This window comes from Zonotrichia albicollis, chromosome 4, assembly GCF_047830755.1.
Source record: "Zonotrichia albicollis isolate bZonAlb1 chromosome 4, bZonAlb1.hap1, whole genome shotgun sequence".
Taxonomy (NCBI): Eukaryota; Metazoa; Chordata; class Aves; order Passeriformes; family Passerellidae; genus Zonotrichia; species Zonotrichia albicollis.
In genome coordinates, this window is record NC_133822.1 from 57602286 (window position 1) to 57624258 (window position 21973).

General features: G+C 36.3%; 1 protein-coding gene across 5 annotated transcripts in view; it reads right to left on the reverse strand.

Annotated features, from left to right (window-relative positions):
• DOCK4 (dedicator of cytokinesis 4) overlaps positions 1–21973 on the reverse strand; it is a 221532-nt gene that overhangs the window by 132136 nt on the left and 67423 nt on the right. For 4 of the 5 annotated variants that reach the window (XM_014275935.3, XM_014275933.3, XM_014275934.3 and 1 more), the window contains exons 2-7: positions 9473–9556; positions 8404–8444; positions 6055–6110; positions 4309–4405; positions 2467–2615; positions 997–1081 (exon numbers count right to left, since the gene is read on the reverse strand). In XM_014275935.3, coding sequence (XP_014131410.2) covers positions 997–1081; positions 2467–2615; positions 4309–4405; positions 6055–6110; positions 8404–8444; positions 9473–9556 — 512 coding nt within the window. The remainder of the gene's footprint in view (positions 1–996; positions 1082–2466; positions 2616–4308; positions 4406–6054; positions 6111–8403; positions 8445–9472; positions 9557–21973) is intronic. The other variant, XM_074539898.1, reaches the window with a different exon arrangement.

Below are 21973 nucleotides of genomic sequence, written 5' to 3' on the forward strand. Positions count from 1 at the left end.
CACTCCATGAGCGCCATTACTAGTTTTCTGGGTGATTTTTCCTCTGTATGTTTCCTATTGTGATTAATGGCTCCTCACCATATTTCATCTAGTGCTTCAACAGGATTCCATAATATCACAAATCCCTTTGAAATTACTCAAAGGTATACTGATTCTAGCACAAAGCATTTACTATTAGTCTTGACCCTACCAGTCAACAATACAAGTAAAATACAAATTAAAAATTATTACAAAAATACATCGTTATTTCAGATCCACAAAAATTGTAGCAATTGATGTTTTTGGGGGGTTTGAACTTAAATACAAAAGTTGTAATAAATAAAATTCAGCTTAAATACAAGTTTAGTCTTAAGCACATAAAGCTCAGAACTCTGTATCTTTAACAGCTGCAGTACTTAAACATGAGCAAAAGCCAACATAAATGAATTGGCAAGTTTTATTACACCTTGCTGGAGATTTAATCAGAATGAGAAATATCAGTGCTGATTTCAGTAGATCAAGATGGGCTTTTAGACCCAAAGGAAAGCTTTCTTATGCAATTTAACTGCTATTTACATTAATATATTAGAAAGTACCAAGAGCCCAGTATGATTAATTGTGACAATATTATACCATTATTATATTTCCACAAAGCTTATCTAGACAGGCTCATAAGCCAGGTAAAGCTCTAATGACAAAGAGTCCCATAAGCTTTTATTGATGATTAAATTCATTTTAACATATTAGCATAATTTTAAAGGTATATGAGAAACCAAAACTTTTAACAAATAATATTTAAGCATGTATGCAAAGACAAATTTAATATCAAATCAAAGAATTTCATACATATTTAGGGATGACATAGCTGTCGCAAAAATTTCTTTCCTTATAGTAAAACTCATTGCATTATGAAATGCCAATATATTGGATCAAAAAAGGTACTTTTGGTTAAAGAGAAGAGTTGGACTATCAGTACGTAATTTGATAGCAGAAGCATCAAACATTACATTCACCTACCAGCCTGTAGAGCTCTGTAATGCTGATCTCTTCAGGATCCACCATAGCATATTCTTTTCTTGGAACTAAGTCAAGTCCCAGTTGTCTGTATGAGAAATGGAATAACAGTAAGTAGCTTCTACTTTCAAAAGAAACAAATTAGCTCTGCATGCATTTGTTGTTTATTTGAATAAACAATGCACACATTAATTTGTACTCTAGAATTAGTTGACTTTGGTTTTATTTTGATGTATTTTAGCTGTAACCACCATTCGCATTTGACTCATTCCCCTTCTCCACTTTGCAACATTAATACAATGTTTTCCCACAATTTTTAAATCTGTTTCACAGAGTGGACAATGTGCAATCGACATTGTCCTTCATACTATTGTGAGCATTTCAGTGTGAACGCACTAGTACCGTCAACTTGAATAACAACCACGGAAAGGAAGATAAAAAGAAAATCCATCAAATACTAAAACATCAGCTTATTTTCAGTTTGGAGTGGATGGTATCAAAAACGCTAGCCTGTATCCCCTGAACAAAATAAGGAAATGAGCTTGAATCAACAGCAACACAATTTATTTCCAGCACAGCAGCAAGCAATAATGTTTAAGAATGCATAAGGACAAGAAGGCAGTCATTTTAGGAATTTAGTCAATTTAGGAAAGTTCAAAAGATTATAAAGTTTTTCAAACATATGTTTTAAGGAGCAGGAACTCTCCATGTAAAAAACCTTCACAATTAATTTATTTCAGTTACTGCAAAATTCTAAGTAGACAGGTAATCATACACATTTACTCACAACCCTTTCACTCTGTTAGATATTTATGCTTTCAGACAGCTGTAGAAACCCTGGAAATTGAGGTAATCCTACTACTGAATATTGCTTCCTTTAGTTAGCATTTATCTGTATAAACATATGCTAAAGAAGAGACTTTGGAAACAGCACCTAAATACCAGAGGGCGTTTTAACCATTTTCTTGCTTAAAAAAAAGTAAGACAATAAAATTTGTGTAAGCTCATTTCAGTTATTCAGACTAAAGGAAGATGCAGAGCGCAGTAGCTGAATGTATGTTACAGATGTCCAAGTAGGAACTAAATTGTGTGACCAAGTTAGAAAAGAAGCAATGTCAACCAACACAGTTTCAGAGCACAAAGCTCTGCTGAATGCATCATCCAGGCATCAAGTGTATTAAAAAAATGGAAAATGCTGCTTCAGATTGGAATAAGTACTGGAATTGGAATAAGTACTATCTTATAGATAGTACTACTGCTACATAACTTACACAGATGTAAAACAGCAGAACAAAACAATAACCCACTTTTCACTGTTAAAACTTAGTGGACAGAAAAACAATGAAGGAGAAAGTCCATTGGAAAAAAAAGTACCACTTGTTAGAAATTTGTTCTTTATTTCACCATTCTGCAATCAGCCTAAAGAGCTGGCTTTGCAGTTTGACCACATTTGATGTGTGTACATGGACTCACTCGTTGCCCCAGTCCAGCCGCGCCGTGATGTGGCGCTTGACGTCCTTCATGCGGTCGTGGGTGAGGTGGCCAACGAGGACCTGCCTCCGCAGGTCCAGGATCTCGTTCATTATGTGCCACAGCCGGTGGAAGAGATCCCCCTCATTCCTCTGTGAGACACAAACATCTGCATCACCTGATAATCAGGACATCAGCTTATAGACTGATAATCCTAATAAATACATACATGAGCAAATTAGGAAAACCCCCTTTTCCCCTTACTTAGTCTTTTATTCCCCATCAGACTGTGACCATTTTACCTGCATGTGAGTGTGTGCACATAAAATAATTTCAGACCTGCCACAGACCTTGTCTATGCACCAAACCCATCCCAGTATTCCAGTCCAACTCCTTGTGTCTCTCTTACATTTAACCTAATCTAGTGTACATGACAGGTACGACAAAAATTCAACAAAAAACATTCACATGTTGCATGACACAGCATTATTTTATTCCAAGAGTATGTTCACTCTGTGCTGCTGTCTCATCCAAACTGAATATATCATCTATATTTCAAGACTATTTGAACTCATACGCATAAGGGATAGAAAAAGCAATAGCTCTGAGCATTCAAACGCTGAACCACAGTGTTAATTTGTTTAAACTTTCCCTTGCATTGATATAACTCTACAGACTACCACCTTATCATAAATAAATAGTATCACACAAACAGAATCTTGTCCACACAGTTCTTCTTTATCTAACTGTGAAGTAGGAGAAATTACGTGAATATGACTGCTTTGAAACCACATCCTCCTACTCTAATTATATACCAGCTATGGTATATAACAATTTCCCATAAATGCACCTCTGTTCTGGAAAAATCTATTAACTCTTCCTTCACTAATTCTAAGTAATTTTACATTGGTTTTTTTAGAACCTTTAGGTTGAGAAATTACAACCTTCATTTAAGTGATTCATCACACAAAACTGAAGAAATACTCCTGTTAAGATTTGTTCTGTTAATTCTCGCCAAAAACCATAAGTCTATTTCCCTTTGCTTTCTTCCTATGAATAAAAGGCATAAAAATAAAGTTCAGCTAGTTCTGCTGCATAAGTTAAACCTAAAATTCATTTAGAAGCACCATTACTCTCCATCAACAACTTTTATATTCCAAGCACTCTGAAAAATCGCAATTTGATAGATCTGCTCTTTTTACTTCACATTCTTTCACTTCATAAGCTCACTAAAAGGGCATTAATTTATTATTTGTCTTGGCTTTCTGTCTGGAAAGGAAGAAAAGCAGGGTAATTTTGAACATACAATAACAACAGCAGTGAAGAAAATTTTTGCCAAAAAGAGCTGCGCAACTTCTGCAACAAAAAGAGGGAAATATGAATGTTCTAAGTAAAAGAAAACCAAGGGAAAAAAGGTCATAGAATTAGAAAAAAGAGACAAAAAGGACTTTGTAGGAACATTGTAGAGAGCTATACTGACAGTAAGTTTTCACAATTTTCCATCAGACACTATAGAGCTTTAAAGCTATAGAGCCTTCATTTCTGCAGTCAAAAAACCTTCATTTCTGCAGTCAAATTGGATAAACAGTAATTCAGGTGCATCTTTGGTCCTAGTATCGGATGAGTTCTACTGAAGTATATTATTATTATTCATATGAATACAAGAGACACACTAATAACACTAAAATAAGATTTCAAGGCATTAGTATAACAATTAAAAAAAACCCTGAATGTTTTGGATTTTTTCTGAAATATATACCTCAACTAAACCAGACCATCTAAACAACAGTGCACCTTTTGAGATGATATTTATTTAGTCAAAGCAATATTATTCAAGGTACTTACCACATAGAGTTGTTTCCACATTGTTCCCCAGTCTCTTAGAGTGGATGTCATTTCTGTAATAACAGAATCTTCTGTTGGAATAACCATTTCAAATTGTCTGTAACATGCAGAAGAACACATGATATTGCACAAGCATTACTAATCCCATTGCAGTTACTAATGTGTAGACTTCCTACTGCCAACAGTGATATCTGTCAACCTACATGAGTGCTCCCTTCAGACCATGACACTTTTTATTTGTGGATTTACTGAATCCCCATGGAAAAACTTTGGGTGAAAATAGCTTAATCCCCATGCAAAGTCTTGGCCCCAGAGAAGTCAAGGTGAGTTTTTTCTACTATGAGATAAGTATATAAAAACCAACTTTCATAGCAGAATAAATCCCATAGTTTCCAGTGGGATCTTGACACTTCAGCTTTTCATGCCTGGATTACTTTTTTCATGATATCTTGTCTCTCTTGCTAAATTAACATAACACTGTGACAGCTCTTGGCCATGATGTGCAGCAGGGAACATGGCCTGAATGGGAAACTAACTAACAAAGGAAATAGATGCAACAAAGATTGAAATCCATGCAAATACTCTCATGGTGTCCACTAACAAAAATTATTCTGCCTTTAAATTTTATTTTATTGTGATGGCTTATGATTTTGTTTCACTGAGCCTTCAGTTTTAGTTACAACTTGAAAAGGAAAAAGGGATCCTAGGGCATGACAAATCACACGTGGCTGTAACTTCATAGTGGACAACAGGGAGTTTAACATGGGGACATTTTCACCCGTGAGAATGAAACTTGTTTTAATATTATTACAGTCTTCATTATTATTTCTGCCCATTATGAATAATGGATCTCTAACACACTCATTTATGCTCCTAAAACAAAGGTCACTTCATGTTCAGGCATCCACCTATTATGAGAAATGTCCTTACCTAAACAGTTTTCAAACTGTTTTGTATCAGTTCTCTACCAATAAATCCAAACAAAGGATACACTATGAACAATTACAAATTAAGTAAAACTGTGAAAAAACTGTTAAATTCATTGACAATTTTTTAAGTTTTAAATTTTTTAAAGTGATACCAACAAGGCATCAAGTTTTATACATAAAAAAAAAAAATCACTGTTTTTTTTAAGTCAGACAACTTGAATTCCAAAACGAAATTTAAAGCCTAATATTAACCAATGACTCTGGTTTTTATCTGGTTTTTATTCTTCTAAACGTGAAAAAACATCAACTGCTGTCAAAAATAAATACTGGCTCTCCATCACCTGAAAAAAATGAAAATGTTTCTCTATTCATTTATAGGTTTAGCAAAATTTTTTGCCATTAAACTGATACATTTTTTACGCTTTTTTTTGTAAAATGGCAACTGGTAGAGCTACAGCCCTCAAAGAAAACAGCTAATCTTAAACAGCAGGTTGAAAGACAGCTTATGTACAGAATAATTTCTTCAAATTAAGGCAATGCCGTTTTCAAGCCAAACGTAACATGATTGCTTCCCCTTTTCTCTAAAGAATATCGAGTGATATTCCCAATTGCATTCAGTGCCTCTTCTGGGTACAGCATTCCAATTTTATGACTATGCAGGACTATCAGGTTAGCTAAAGACAACCATTTCAAGTCCTCTGGCAGTAGGCTGGAGCCATCATAACATAACTGAATTATTTACTTTATAAGCAAAAGACATTTGGTACAAGTAACTGACCGTGTTTAAATATTTGAAATCAGAACATTTCACACATACCCTTTGTTCTTAACACATGCATTCTTCAAGTGAATGTAGTTAGATGGAAATATACCCTGAAAAATAAAAAGAGTTTAGGTAAAAAGTCCCCTTACATGAGTTTGGCATTCCATTTAGTATAATTCAGTATGCAAATACATGCTGAATTCAAAGTCCTCCAAATAATTAACAAAAAACACACACAAGGAAAGAAAGCAATAAATACTCAGTATAGCTCTAACAGAAACTAAAATGCCATATTCAGTAGAGTTTAAAATCTTCAACACTTCAGACAATTAGAAGATAAACTCATGTAGAAGATTGTTTGAGAGCTTCCTTATGGCAACTGTTTTATTCATTATTTCCACCTTGATAAGAAACAGACCAGCTGTGGGGGATAATGCCTTATCAACTGCATCTTAAAAATAAGCATTTTCAGAAAGGGATTTTTAAAATTAAGCAGAATAAATGAAGTTAACAATATTCAATAAAAATAAAGTCAAGTAGGCAGAGGAAATAAAAACGGAGTCTAATTTGGTGGCTGCTCTGCCTGCAGTGCAAGGAAAGTTGTGGCAGATGCTCCTGTGCCTGCCAGGAGCAGCTCCTTCCCAGCTGTTTAAGGCTCCCCACCATCCTGGTGAGCGCCCAGCATTGCTAGAGCAGCGCCACTGCTCCCACAGCACACTGGCCTGCACAAATCACAGTGAGAAAAATGAAGCAAGCTCCAAGCCTCTGGCTGGGAAGATAATACACTACAGCTCATGCAGGGAGAGAAAATACATATATGGTCTCTTCATAATAAGCACAGCTGCATACAGCTTTCCTTTGTGATGATGGTGTCCCATTTTCTTTTCACACAACCATTAGACCTTCAAAACCAAATCTACAGTGTAGAGACAGCTACCCTTCTAAATGCTCCTACTCCTGTGTAATGCAAAGGGGAGCATCTCCCAAGGACAGTAGGACACAGAGCCCTGCAGGTGCAACAGGGATGTGTCAGGGATGCAGATGCACCCTTACTGCACACCAGCTGCCACACATTACTGCTTCCAGTGTCAAAGCTGGCACAATAACAAGGGAAGAATCTTTACAGAGCACTACCAATAACAAGAGGAGGTACAAGGTGCTCTTATGATTTTACTTTTGGAGAGACTCCCTTCAAAAATCCAAGTCAGAAAAGCTGTTTGCATTCACGCTAGGAAAACAGAGAATATATATCTCATCTCTTCACACATCAAGTCATGTTTAGAAAACCTATTCATAACTTCCATCACACATTTGACAGACCACAAAGCAAGACTGACAGCAAGCATGTGGTGAGAATTGCAACAAAAGACACAGAAGATGCAATAACAAACCACAACTGCTCATGTCTTATAAATGAAACTGTAAAATACATCAATGAGGTCAAAGTAGTAAACATCAAATTAGACTCTGTGGCTAAATTTATTGTTTGAATCGACCTTCTGTATAAAGAAAGTAAATATATGTGATTATTGACCACAGGCCATGGCACAAAAGGCCAATAACTGGATCTAAGGCCCTAGAAACTTTTCAAAATTACTGTGTATGTGCCTTTTTTGCAGCTGAATCATCTTGGAAATGAGGACAGAACAAAGAAGAGCACAGCTTATAATGCAGGTTAAAGGATGAACAGGTAATTTAGGATCTTTCTTTCCCATTAAAAAAATACCAGTACAATCCCAGAGGCAAGACAACAGGAGAGGTTAAGAAAATAGAAAGACAAAAAAGACAACTAAAGCTTAAACATACAACATGAACAGACACTGAAATATAAATTTCCATAACTTTCCATGTCTGAATGCAGAAGAAATAATCAGTGAAGTCTGGTTTAGAATACTATGCTGCTATGGAAACCAAAGACTACACATCAAAGAAAACCAAACGAAGCATCTATTTTACATGGCAGCACATATGTTTTATTCAATTGATACCCTGCATGAGGCTCCTATAAACTGGCTGTCTCCACTGGCTGCTCTAAATTAATTCGTAGCTTCAAGAAAAACAGGCACAGTTTAACCAACTTTTCCAACAGTTTTTACATTTTTTATTCTCAATAGCCTTTTCACTTCAACTCAGCTTCCTCTGAGTGGAAAACCTAAAGTTTGGAAATGAAAGAAAATTCACCACAGCCCTGGATTTGTGAAGTGCATTATTCTAATACATAGAAGCATTTCAAAAGGGTAATCCATGTCCAAATCTAATTAAAGTAGTACCAATAATATACTTAACACTAAGCTATGGTTTTCTTTTAAGAGTAAATATCATACACTTACAAGCAGATTATCAACTTTTAAAAAGTAAATATATATTTTTGCCCAAGAATGCAAAACTGCAATTGACCTTTACCTTAAGATTGGGGTTTTTTAAGGCAAATCCTCTGTACCACCCTGTGAAGAAAGCACATTTTGGTTTTTAAAGAGTGCAAATCATTTACATATATAATACAGATTTCATCTTTCCATTTTGGACAGATATGACAATTCCACAGTGCTGTCAGACTCTATTAATTTAAAACATTTTCCGTACAGTGAAAGGTATTTCATTTAAACTAGTTCATATTTGGATGACTTCATTCACACAATTTCAGGAATTACTCTTAAACCCTAAATGTTTCTAACAATGTAACCTAGGTAAATTCTGCCTTGGACACCACAACGGTCAAAACAGAAATAGCTTATTACTAACTCAAAACATTTACAAATAATTTCTGGACTTGAGGTTCTACATCTATCAACTAGAATGCTATATAAAACTCATAATACACCTGATCCAACAGAATAGATCCTATGCCTTCTAAAAGAACATTTCTTACAAGGTTAACCATATATAATCCTGCTACGATATTACAAAAAAAAAAAAGGTCACCAACAAAAAAAAAAACCCAAACCCTATATGATCCCAAATGAAAAAAAAAAAAAATCAATGTGTTGATTTTTATATGTTAGGGAGGCAAATTATGACAAGAAAATGCAACTTTATTTCTCTAACCCTAGCAACAGACATTTGTTAAAACTATATTTGCATTCTCTAATGCAAAGCAGAAGACAATGCTTACACTGCTTTAAGATTTTAAGTTGTAACTTTGAATTAATTTGAAAATGTCTTGATGGCAGCCAGATTTCCCTCAGAAATGCCAAGAAAGCAGAAGAATCATGAGAGATTTCCTTTCTGCTATAATTCTTATCCTCTCTAAATGTTTATTAAACAGAGAGATTCAATAAAAATTAATGTATTGCAAATTAATTATTATAGAGATTAGAGCTCACTGGAACGGTGGAAAAAAAATTAAGAGGCCAAAATATATTATATTATTGATTTCAAAAATGTGTTACTTTAAGAAAATAAATTAATATTATGGGGTTCAAACGATCAATACACAAAACTTAATTCTCACTGGAATCACCTGTGAACTCACCATCGCATTTCTCTAAAATTTGAACGGTGTCTCCAATCTCCAGTGATAGGCCATGTGGGACTGTCCCTCGAAAACCAGCAATTACTGAAAAATATAATATGCTTCAATTACTCACAACATTAAAATACAAATTATTCCTATTGTTAACAATATAGTTAACAAAAATAGTATATTACCATGAGAAATTACATGTTAGAAAAAACAGGCTTACTCAAATTTAATAAAGTGTGAAAAAAGTAAAAAAAAAAAAAAAGAATAATTAAGCCACTTTTATGAGCAGAAAATTCAAAACACAGGACTCAGAAATAAACCTAAACACAGCCTTATGATACATGAATGGAAAGCTTGTACTGGAGAACACTATTAGCTAGTATAAGTACCCCGAAGGACAGAAAGTGTTTTATTCCAAATGCTTACACTAACACGCATCAGACCTCAGAATTTTGTGAGCTGAAAGTGCCAATATGTGCCAATATTTTTGTTGCCATCCATACCACTCACACACCATGAAAAGAAAACCTTATTTCACATTTGCTTAATGGATGCTATAGACCCAGCACTCCATAAAATCCCAAACGTGAGGAAATGGTTAGGGGGTGGAGACCACAAAGCATGTTGTTCACTCCAATACATCCAGGGCACACTAAGCTTCCCCTGCAGCTTCACCAAAGCCATTGAAGGCAGGCCATGAGCTCAGGCTGGGACAAGAGCTACAGAAATGGAGCTGGAGATAAAACAAAACATCCACCAGAGCAGTGATGGTCCCAAATATTTACAATGGCCAATTATTAAGTCTTATGTTGTTAGTTCTAAAACAATAAACAGCTATTATTTCACTCTGAATTAAAACAGAATACCCAAAAGCCACTCAAAGAGCTCACTCCTAAAAATGCTAAAAATCCATTAACATGTTAGATAGCAATTCAGCTATTCAATCCTGTTCTTTCTGTACTTGAAATGCTGAATAAAAATATTGCCTAATTCAGGCCACGAGACCAAGCAATAGTGCTTTTGGTTCTCTGTATTTTAAGCCCCTTTCAGAGCTGAATTTTGAAGTGGAAGAGGAAAACAGCCTATCCACCAGGGCATGATGCACAACAAGACTTTGCAGCCTAACAGCAGTCTTATCGCTGTCAAATATCTACCCATCCTCAAATATAATAGCAAAACCTCAAATATAATAGCAAAAAAGGAAACCCCACTAAGTGAGAGGCATGACAAGAAAACTTCACAAATAATATGCAAAAGGAATTGCATATATGCAAGGACATATATATGCTCTTGCCTTCTGTTGGAGGTGTACCCTGCCACAAGCAGACACAACACTCAAACACAACATAACCTGTCATCCACCATCTGTGCCTGCCACATTGTTCATCAAAGGCAGCAGGAGAGGTTAGCTGGCAGCAACCACAGAAACCGAAAATTTATTCGTGAATCTTCAGAAGAAAGTTCAGGATTTTAAGAGTAAACCTACAGGATACGGTTTATGCTATACGACAGCACATTTAAAAATGCACAAACAGTACTTTTTTGCCAAATCCTTCTCCAGAATTTGAAGACTTCAAAACTCATTGTATTCCCTCATCATTTCACTCATTACAAAATCATCACTGCAATTAACCCACAGTCTTAATCCCTAAAAAAATCCTGTGAGATTATAACCCTGGACAGTCCCTAAAAGTTTGACACAACACGAGACCAGTATTTATAGTATTGATCCTCCTCAAGAATGTGTATTGAATCAACCTCTATTTGTCTTGGTGCTACTCCCACTCTTCACTCCTTTTACACTGAACTGAATACTGTGAGATTTGCAGCAAGAAATAAAAAGCTGTTTTGGTTCCACACCATGATCAAGTGCACCATGATCATTTGCAGCAGCTTAGTAGCAAGACAGCATTAGTACAGTGAAAAAATTTGTCTGAGAGTTAAAAAAAAACAACAAGAATTCTTCAACTAATTATTTTACAAAGATCTGAAAATTAAAACAGTTTATTAACTATGTTGAAATAAAAATAAGAAGCAAACTCCCTGAATATCAATGTAAAGTGCATCTATATTCTAGTGTGGCACTGGAATGACAGAAGTAACTCTGGTCACCTTTCTAATTTCAAAATTTAAATATGAAGCCTGCCAAAATAGCATGTACAGCAACCAAAATAAAATTAAGGAATTAAGACGTATGCAAAACAAAACAAACCCTCATCTGTTATTACAGTTATGAGATGTCTTATTTTTAAACTCCATGAAATAAAAAAGGACAGTAATTTTCTCCTTATGAGACAATATATCCTGTCATATTGTTATGATTTGACTTCTCTATGACATTCAGTTTTTATTACCTAGTTACTAAAGATGTTAAAGATCTTTTTCTCTTCTCTTTTTTAGTTGTTTTTTTTTTTTAACTTTCAGGATAAAACGAGATTGAAATCTGACACAGTGTAGAAAATAGCTAGAAACCATTTTAGAGCATGTATAGAACAAAATTATACCCTGAAATATCTTCTAGAAAGATGGCCTGCAGAGCACCAGAAAAAGAAAGAAAGAAATGAGGGCACCATCTTTACCTCTAAGCACATTCACCTGATACACTTGAAAAACACTCCCTGGATTCTTGTGGTGTAAGGTCAGGCTCAAAACAGGCAGCCTGTGGTGTTCAGCAGTGTCAATCAAAGCAAAATAAAGAGCATTGCAGAGCAGCAGTGGATTTAATGAAAAGCACAGGAACCCACAGATAAATTTACCTCACATTTACCTGTTGACTCAGATAACTTTTTAATAAATCAAATCATGCAACTGAACTGGGACCAAGACAGAAAGTGGCCAACACAACAGCTGTTACAACAACTGGCAACAACTGATGAGGGCTGAAGTACCCAACAACTTTTTTGCCTTGGTCTTAAAGGGCAACCAACAAGATACTTGAGATGATTATCTCACATAGATACAAGAGCATGTAGCCATAGGATAACAGGGAATGGTTTTAAACTGAAGGAGGGTAAGTTTAGTTGACAATAGAAAAAATTCTTTACTGAGGATGGTGAGGCACTGGAACAGGCTGCCCAGAGAGATTGTGAAGGTGGATTCCTGTGAACACCTAAGGTTTTGGATGGAGCTCTGAGCAACTTGGTCTAGTGAAAGTGTCCCTGCCCACAGCAGGGAAGTTGAAACAAGACAATTTTTAAGGTCCCTTCCATTTCTTCTATGATTTTGTAGATTCTATAGGACTCTATAGAATCATCTGTTCTACGATTCATGTCTTTTTAGTTTTTCTATACTATAGATACATAAGTACACTACAGACAGGATAAAAATTAAGGCATGGAAGGAGGTAGCTGCTGTTCCACCAGAGAAGATCCCAGGGTTCAGCAAGGACATAGAGCTCTTAAGCAAGCCATAGTATAAATTTCATGTCCTAAACATCTCACCTTTTTCTCCAATGACCACATCATTCTGCAAAAGCAGATGCTCCTTAATTCTTTCTTCTAGTAGCAGTAATTATATAATTAATCACTCTGCAGTGACCATGGCTTAAGGTGTGGCTCAATCTAACTTAGGTGCAGTACATATTTATCATACTCACAGAACCAGACTTTTTTATATAGAGCATTCACTGTCACATATGCATCATATATGTCCCAATTTAATTCTTCTAACAACAATAGCTGTTGTGACTATCACTTTCTCTATCTTCATTGCAAGTGTATGCCAGAGACCTTGAGAAGGAAGATGGACAGCAGAAGAAAAATCTACTCTGAGTACAGATAATTTACCAATACCTGCAGTCTCTGCAGATGGACAGTCACATGCATGTCCCCAGGAAGCTATGTATCAAAACAACATCTAGATATATTTTTGTCATTGTAGTAGCTTAAGGTCATATAAATGTCCTTTCCAAGCACACAGGCAGTGATTGATGTCCTCTTCAATCACCTCTCGGCCACAGGAGAAATTTCTAACTCCACAATAAAAGTTTGTAGCAGGATATGTCCTCAGAAATATTTTAGAAACTGTGTTCAAATACTGCAGCCAGCTGGCATTATTAAATATTTTTTGGCTGCCAAAGAGTGCTCAGAGAACAAGAAAACAAAACAACACAGGATACAAAAACCTAACCTATATAGAAGGTGAAATCATACAGTGAGAACTATACTGTGAGAACTATAGTGACATGCAACACCAAAGCAACTTCAGTTTTGGTTTGCTCCCAAGTTCAGCTTCTCAAAACAAAATGCATCTTTGTGCTTTCATTCAAAACTTCTGGTTGGATGTGCTCACTGCTGGACAGTTTTACATATGGAAGTGCCTGGTGTGTGAGAAGATCTGTCCAAACTCAAGGTCCTAACTAAAGCCTAAACTAAGTGGGGACTTTGGGTGCAGCTGCTGCTCATGTAGAGTGCTGATAGCACTGCTGCTCTAAAAACTGAAACAAGACAATTTTCTGCTTGCAATTAGTGTATACAAGCCTTACCTGCAAGTTAGCATTATAAAGAGGATTTGAGACACCCAGAGCAAGCTGTTTCGACTTAGCATTTACAAGATGAAAATGTCTCCCCACAAAGGGTGCAGACATGACATGGTGCTCAAGATGACCTCATCACAAGTTAGAATTAAGGCCAACAGCACAAAAGGAGACGCATTACATTCAGTTCTGGGCTGTTTGGCAGGACATACACCCCCATATACAAGGGGATGAAAAGAAGTCATATCTACACCAACTGCTTGATGTTCAAAAACTAGCACTTGTATGAAAAAAGTGTATTTGGGTTTCACATAATAAAAAACAGTCCTTCAACTGAAGAGAAGAGTGGGGAAAAGATGTGAGGTAGAAGACCAAAAATTACTTTAATAATTAATTATTGCTTGGCCATATCCACATGCAAAATACTTGAGTAAAGAATAGACTCTAGTTCAATGCCCTAAGTCATGATGCCCCAATTAAGAGAGGCACACAAAGCACACAGAAATGTGCTAAGTGCACACTAGATGATCAGATTTGGAGGATGGGAACACTGTGTCAGAGGGACTGGCTTTGACAGGGAACAAGATGCTCTGATAGAAAAGGAATTGATTAGCTGGCAACAGGGGTGGTTGGCCCACTTCAAAGTTTTGCTTGGGGTTATATTCTTAAAATTTTTATGCCTGAAATAACTGGAGATCTGCATATAAGAACTAATGAGGCAGACACTGTTGTTCTTTTCCTCCTAACAGATGGCCAGAAGCTATTATTGATTCCAGATATTATATGCTTTAATTGAAATCTAGTCCTCTTGGTAGCAAAAGCAATTTTTAAAGTTTTTATTCTGGACTTCAAAGTGCCATTCTCTTAAGAGATTGAGACTTTCAGGAACAACTGTTTCAAGGGGGTTTGCTTCTATTCAGCAGTTAAAAAAAATCTGTAACAAATAAAATTGGCATGTTTCTAACATTATGAAGTCATTATATTGGTTAAAACAGTCAATATTGCATTTTGACTTGATGACAGAAAACTGAACTTACTTTTATGCAAGTTTTTAGTTTTTTAATGAGTAATGACATATATATGTTACCTTTGAGGAAGGTTCAAATTCAGTGGTCTTTTTGCAGAAATATAAAAACTATCCTTTGATATGGCCTTATGCATAGTAAATACAACAGACATCTGGCACTGTGAGCAGCTGCAGAAAGTGCAACATCATCTTCACTACAGCCATTACTCAAAAAGAATAATAATCTGTCAACAACACTCCCGAGCATACTGTTTGTAAGTTCATGCCTGAAGCTGCTGGCCACAGGCAAGCAGTGCAAGAATCCAGCAGTACAATTGTCAGCCTTTTGTGGCACAGGGCTCTCCTGAGCCAGACATGGTATTTCTGTGTTTAACAACCATGGATGCCTTTTTCTTCTATGAATTTTCCTAATTAGAATTTACATGCATCATAATATCAGTGTCCACAAACTCAGAGTAAGCTTTCCAGCTTAAGTATGCTCACGCAACAAAGTCTTACTTTCATTTCACAGTGCAATTTATTGCGCCCTTGTTCTTGTGGGAGAGTTTGAATACAAAATCTCTTGGCACCCTCTCTGCTGTACTTTTTTCAGGATGAAGCCTTTTCCTCCTCGAAAGAAGCTGAAGAACCTTTCCAGGTTTCAAAACAGGTAGGATTTCCAGCAGCAGAAACACACAGAGGCATGCAGCTTTCCTAGGGCCAAATGGGCAGAGCTGACTGTAAAAGGCCATCACGTGCACTGAGCTTTGCCTGCACATGAATTGATCTGGATGGAGCAGAACCACAGCACAGCTACACACCCGTGCTTCTCACACATGAGTTAATTCGGGCATCTGTTCATAATGCATTGTGCTGCCTACAGCCACCCCAGGAGGCTGCTGCAAACCAGCAACAAGCTAATGAAGACAGAGACAGAAAAGAGAGAGGGAGCGGGGTGGGGAATCAATTTAATCTCCTTTCAATAAACACAATATATACAAATGTTAGCTTCAATAACAGAAGTGATCCTTAAATCTCTTGCAGATTCCCGAGGATAAACACTTTCAAACTTGTACTGAGGATAAACATTTTTAAATTTGTACTGAAATAAAAGAATGTGAGTTGTCTTGGCTGTGTACACCACAATTAAACGGATCAAACGCATAGTTCAGATAATGACAGCTCAGTCTGACTTCTGAATATCTCATGTGCTGCTCACATGCAGCAGTCAGGATTAAATGTGATTTTTCTTAAGAGATGAGGGCTTGCACGGAATTTTCCTAACATGGATATCTATTGAACAGCTATTCATGAAAATATGTCTAGGCACATAAATAATCAAAAAATTTTGCATCAATGTCCAAGCTGTATATAATACTGAAAATACTATATAAAGTAGAATAGATGTAGAAAACTAATCTTCAGATGCCTGTGAAACAAAAATCTGGAATTCCTACTGCTAACAGCACTCGCTACCTGTACAGATAAGGCAAATACCAAGTCTGAAATACACAAAGGACATGAAGCTGCAGCAGATTGTATTCCCTCCTGTGCCTGGCTCAACATTTGAATTCAGCAAGGTAATCACTTTCAAATCCCTGATTACAATGCTGCCAAAAACCATAGGACAATTCTAACACAGATAATCAGTTTAGTGTGAATGTCTGAATGTGTGTCAAGCTCTCTTCATCCTGCATCTCAGCTACAGGCAGGCACGTTATAATCTCTTTGATGACAGCTTGATTGGTTCTCTCAATACCTGCAAACTATTTTCTTCACTCTTTGCTTTAGGTATTAGGACTATATATAAAAACAGAGCACTAAAAGTAACAAGGGGTGGTGATACCTATTTGCTCTTGAGAATAGCTGTCCATCTAGAACACCAGAATTTTTTGCAATATTTCAGCATGCACCACCAGTGTCCCTGTCCTTGCAGGTATGAAATGCCATTAATTGTTTTCTTTCTTCTATCAAACATCTAGTTAAGCCCTTTATATTCCTTGAAATCCTGCCTGATATATTTTTGTGTCTATGTCTTTTCTCTGCTAAGAGCATTTTCTTGTTATCCATTAGTTCTGGAACAAGAAATTTAAAAGTAAAAAGAAAATAAAACTCTTTACAAGTTGAGAAAATCTAGTACAACTTAAGAGTTTATAAATAAATGGCCCAACTCTTCCCATCAACTTTGTCAGGAATGTCCTTTACAGAGAAGGAATGTCAATGTAAAACCCACCAGAGAGACAACAGAACGCAAGGTGGACTCCATACAATCAGGTGTAGTCTTCATGCATTTAATCAAATTCTGATAAAAGAACTAGTCTGCAGCCAGTTCAACCAGCTGCTCTCACTTTAATTCTGTAGAGCTAGAGATGCATGAAGACTGCCATGTTAAATAGGAAAGATTAAATGTGAATTTTCTTTTATTACTTGGAAATAGCAACAACGCAAAAAGTAGAAGAAAGGAGTAGGTGAAAAAAGTAGGCTATGTTCAAATGACATTATCTGTAAGAACAACCTCTTTTAGCTAAAAATAACAATGTCTTTTATTAATACTAAGTACTTCCAAAGTTCTAATAATTTTTAAACTTTGTTAAGGAATTGCCTTAATTATTAATATCATGACCAAGGAAAAGAATTACAACTATTTACTTGGCAAAGTATTTATGCTACATTCATAGCCTCTGGGGAAACAGTTTCTGAGCAAAATCAAATAAACCAGCAAGGGGTTTTCTAACTTCATGTAAGTGTCAGGTATGATAAAGAAGGGATGATGAGAGAACATAGCCACAAGCTGCATCAGGGGAGGTTCAGGCTAGAATTCAAGAGGAATGTCTTCACAGAAAGGGTCGTTAAACATTGAAAAAGACTGCCCAGGGAGATGGTGGAGGCACTATACCTAGAGGTATTCAAGAGACTGCTGGACATGGCACTTACTGCTCTGATCTAGTTGACAGGAGAGTGATTGATCAAAGGTTGGACTTGATAACCTCAGAGGTCTTTTCCAACTGAAATGATTCTGTGATATATCCACAGCACACGTGCATCATCTGAGGCCTACCACAGCCAACCAAGCTGCAAATGCCAGAGCTCATAGCAACTCCTCAGTTCATTTTGTACCTCATTAAAGCCCACCAAAACCTCCAAAAACTTGAGACACAAAGTTGTACATTGTTTAAAATACAGATCTATGGTGTAATTTTGTATCTGCCAGAGGGTTTGCTGGCTACATGTCATATCCCTACAAAGCCAGCAGAAACTGAAGCAGAAAATTAAAAGCTTCACATGATTATAAACACAGGTGTTATCTTCCAGGAAACAATTAAATTTTCCAGAATAACAGGATAACAATTATTTCAAAGAAGGCTTTGAATCCAAGAGTATGTGCTTACAATTGAATGCTGAATAATAATGACAGAGCAGTGGGTATGGTCCAAAGTCTAATAACCACACATTTCTCTGTTCTCCTCCTTCCTCCCCAAAAACATTATAACACAACATGCTTCTCTGAACTCAGCGGACAATTTCAGAGCCCCAAACAAACTTTGGGCAGCACCATGCAAACTCAAGCTCAGAAGGGCTGTAGTCATATGGACTGAAAAAAAAAGGACAACCACTGTGCAAGAATTACTCTTCACCAGCTGAGAGGCACCCAAGAGGAACACGGGTAGACAACAGTGCAGTAGCTCAAACTCCACATGCTTGCTATCAAAGACTTCGGTAAATGAGACTGGCTTCCCCTTAAAATTGCACTGTTTGCTCCCACTCAATTAATAAGTAGCATTCCAGGAATGACAAGGAAAGCAGAGCATAAATTTTCTTCACTAATACAAAAGATGGGACACCCTTCCTCCACAACCAAGTTGGGTCTGTCAATTGAGATGAAACACTTTCCATGTGTTGTATGTGTCTTGTATTTCCTTTGGAAGAGCAGGGTTTAATTCTGTATTTGACCTGCCATCAGTGGAAGACAAATAAATAAAACCAAAACCTAACACACTAGAAAACTCATGCACACACACAAAACCAAACAAAAAACATACAAAAAAATCAATTTTCAGCCTGCAATTTTCAATGGCATTGTTTTTCAGCTTGTCTGGTATTGTATTTCAGATGAGTTTTAGCCTTCTGCTAAGCTGCATTTCTCTGATATTCAACCATATAATTATAAAAGTATTTCAAGTACTTTCTTTTTAACAATAAGACTTCTGTTTACTTTGTCTTTAGCCTTCATGCCATGTTCTCTACGGCATTTTATAACTAAATAAATTATCCTGCTTTTCTAAGCTATGAGCCTTAACCACATTGCTACTTAAAAAAGAACACTTATTAAATATAAATTTTTGCTGCACTTCAAAAATTATTCCAATATTGTATTTTTCAGAAATGAAAGAAAAACCTTACCAACTTATTCAATATGCAAATTGTGCAATTTAGCTAACACAAAAAATAAACTGGAATTGTGAGCTTCTGTAGCCTGTCCCACAGATCAGCCAATTCTCTGACGATAAAAATATCAAAAAATCTCCTTAAAGAAAGGAAAATTTTACAAGGTGTGGAATTAAGTGCAACTAAGGAAGATGATTACAAATCACTTACAAGTACCTTGGCATATGCTTTTTTATCTTAAATGAGGCAGAACTTTCTTAATCCAGTGTAATTGAGAGGCATTTCAAACACACTGGAACACAGCTATTAGGACTAGTAAAGCAAAACTACTTCCTCCTGTGAAAATCCTCAGAGACAGCTGAAAGCAAGTTTAAACATCCCACTCTGGCTTTAAGCTGGTTTATTAGGTTTAATGGTTGGAAATAACCACTGTACTTTTCAGCCTGATTTCAACAGCTGAGCCAGCAGAATTCAGTGTATTTAGCCCTGCAGGATTTCATCACTAATCCATAATCTCTGTGAATTTAAAACTTCAGGTATATTTAAAGAAATCCTACAATTATTTTAAAATGTGTGACCAAATAGAAATATAACAAGTGCATACACTATTTTCCTTACTCAAAGCTCCAAAAATACTACCTGGATCCATTTTAACAGTGTTTCTGTGGCACACTACACTTTCAAAACTCCAAGTGTAGAGTCTTCTTGAAGTCAGAACCTTCACTTTCTGCTCATTCTTGCTTAAGAATAGAACCTACTATTCCAAAATTAAGGGTGAAGAGAGTTTAGGTTCAGTTGGCAACTGTTTATAAACACACAGAAGAACATGAGAAAAATGTATCTAAAAAGTATATGCAACCAATTAAGATAATGAAGATTGCTGACAAGGGGGAGATTCTGTTTGATGCTGTGGGGGAAGGAAGTATATGAGCCAACAGCCCTTTTTAAAGGTTTATATCATGATTCATTGATTCATCTGAACTTTTATCTTTTTTTTTTCTGTAGTTCAAGAGACAAGATAGTTCCTTTGTTTTTAACACCTTGGAAGAGTCACTAAAAATCCCTGTGATTGTAACAGTTCTAATTTTCCTCTAGATTTGCCACAGAAGCCTAGGAATGCATTCAGACACCACAAGTGCAGAAAAAACATGAAAAACAATGATGTTGTTCTAAGAAATTAGTACTGCGAGACACACACTATCATCTGGAACCACAAAATACTTCCTGACTGAAACTAATCATGGTTTTGACAAGCAACTGGGCAGTTCCAGGCAAATCAGACACAGGGACTTATTGTATTTAAGTATTAATGCATTTTTCAACCTTTCTCCAGTTGAAAGAACATACAGAACTCTTTCCTGAAACTTAAACACAAAACCTCCCTTTTGTACCTAAGAAAAATTGGCAAATACAGGTAAAAAGATTTTTGTGTCAATGCAGTGTCTGCCAGCAGGTTAGGAACAATGCTGAAACAAGATAACACAAAGTAAGGAGATTTGCAATCTATCCACTTGGCCAATGTCCACACCATTAAGCCAGATGCCGCGTGCTTGTTTTGCACTGAATCAAGCTACAAAACTCAGAGTTAAAGAAAAACCCACTGCCAAACTTCCCTGGATGTGGCATGGACAAGACAGGGAATGAAGGGACATGAAAAGTCAAGGCAAGACCTTCAGCAAGGAATGCAGAGCTCCCTAGGAGGGACAGAAACAAACTGCAGCTCCAGGGCTGCACTTGGCCTCAGAGAGCCATCACATCACACACACCTGACAGAATTAATACACTGATTTAAAATCATTAATTCTCATAAATACTGTGGGGTTTTCCCTACAATTAACAGCCTCCAAATAGAATAACACAGAGCACATGGAATTTATCCAGGAGCTAAAGTAAGGAAAAGACAAAATTATACTTTTCTCCAATGCTTGAAAAGACCTTCTGAAACAAGAATATGAAACCCATGCAGATATTAGTGTCTTGGTTCATAGTTGATAGTTTTTCAGTGTCTGTACTCCATCAAGCAATTTCTGATATGAACTTCAGCTTCAGTAGCAAAACACAGGTGTTGAACATTAGTAAATTAGGCAAACAGTTTACTGCAAGGTTGGTTTTGAAAGAGAGTGAAACAAGTCCTTAGGACTGATAAGATGAACATTATGTGGCATTTCTACTATACAGAGAATTCTTTTCAAAGAAAAGACTTTCAAAGGCACTGAAAAAATTTTATTTGCTGAGAAGGAAATCAAATGGAGAAATTGAATCTAGTTAAGCACAAACACACTTAAAAACAGTAACCTGCCTTAGTCATGGCGACTTTAGAAAAACTGCATGATTTGGTATTTCTACATTATTCTCTTCCCCTCTCTCAAAAAATCTTTTGCCCAAGAACTCTGAATTTTAGTCAAGAGATAGACAGAGTCATCTAGACTGTGCACAAGTTCATGGGACTCAGGGACATTCATCTGTGGGTCCTGATTTTTAAGGTCCATTCCAATCCTTAACATTCTGTGATTCTATGAAATACTGAACGCCTGGAGCGCTATACATGAACAAACACTGTTTGGATTTGATTCAGCAGTTGGATTTGATCCGTATCCTAATTCCACTCAGTAATTAAAACAATTACAGGTGTGTAAATAATCAA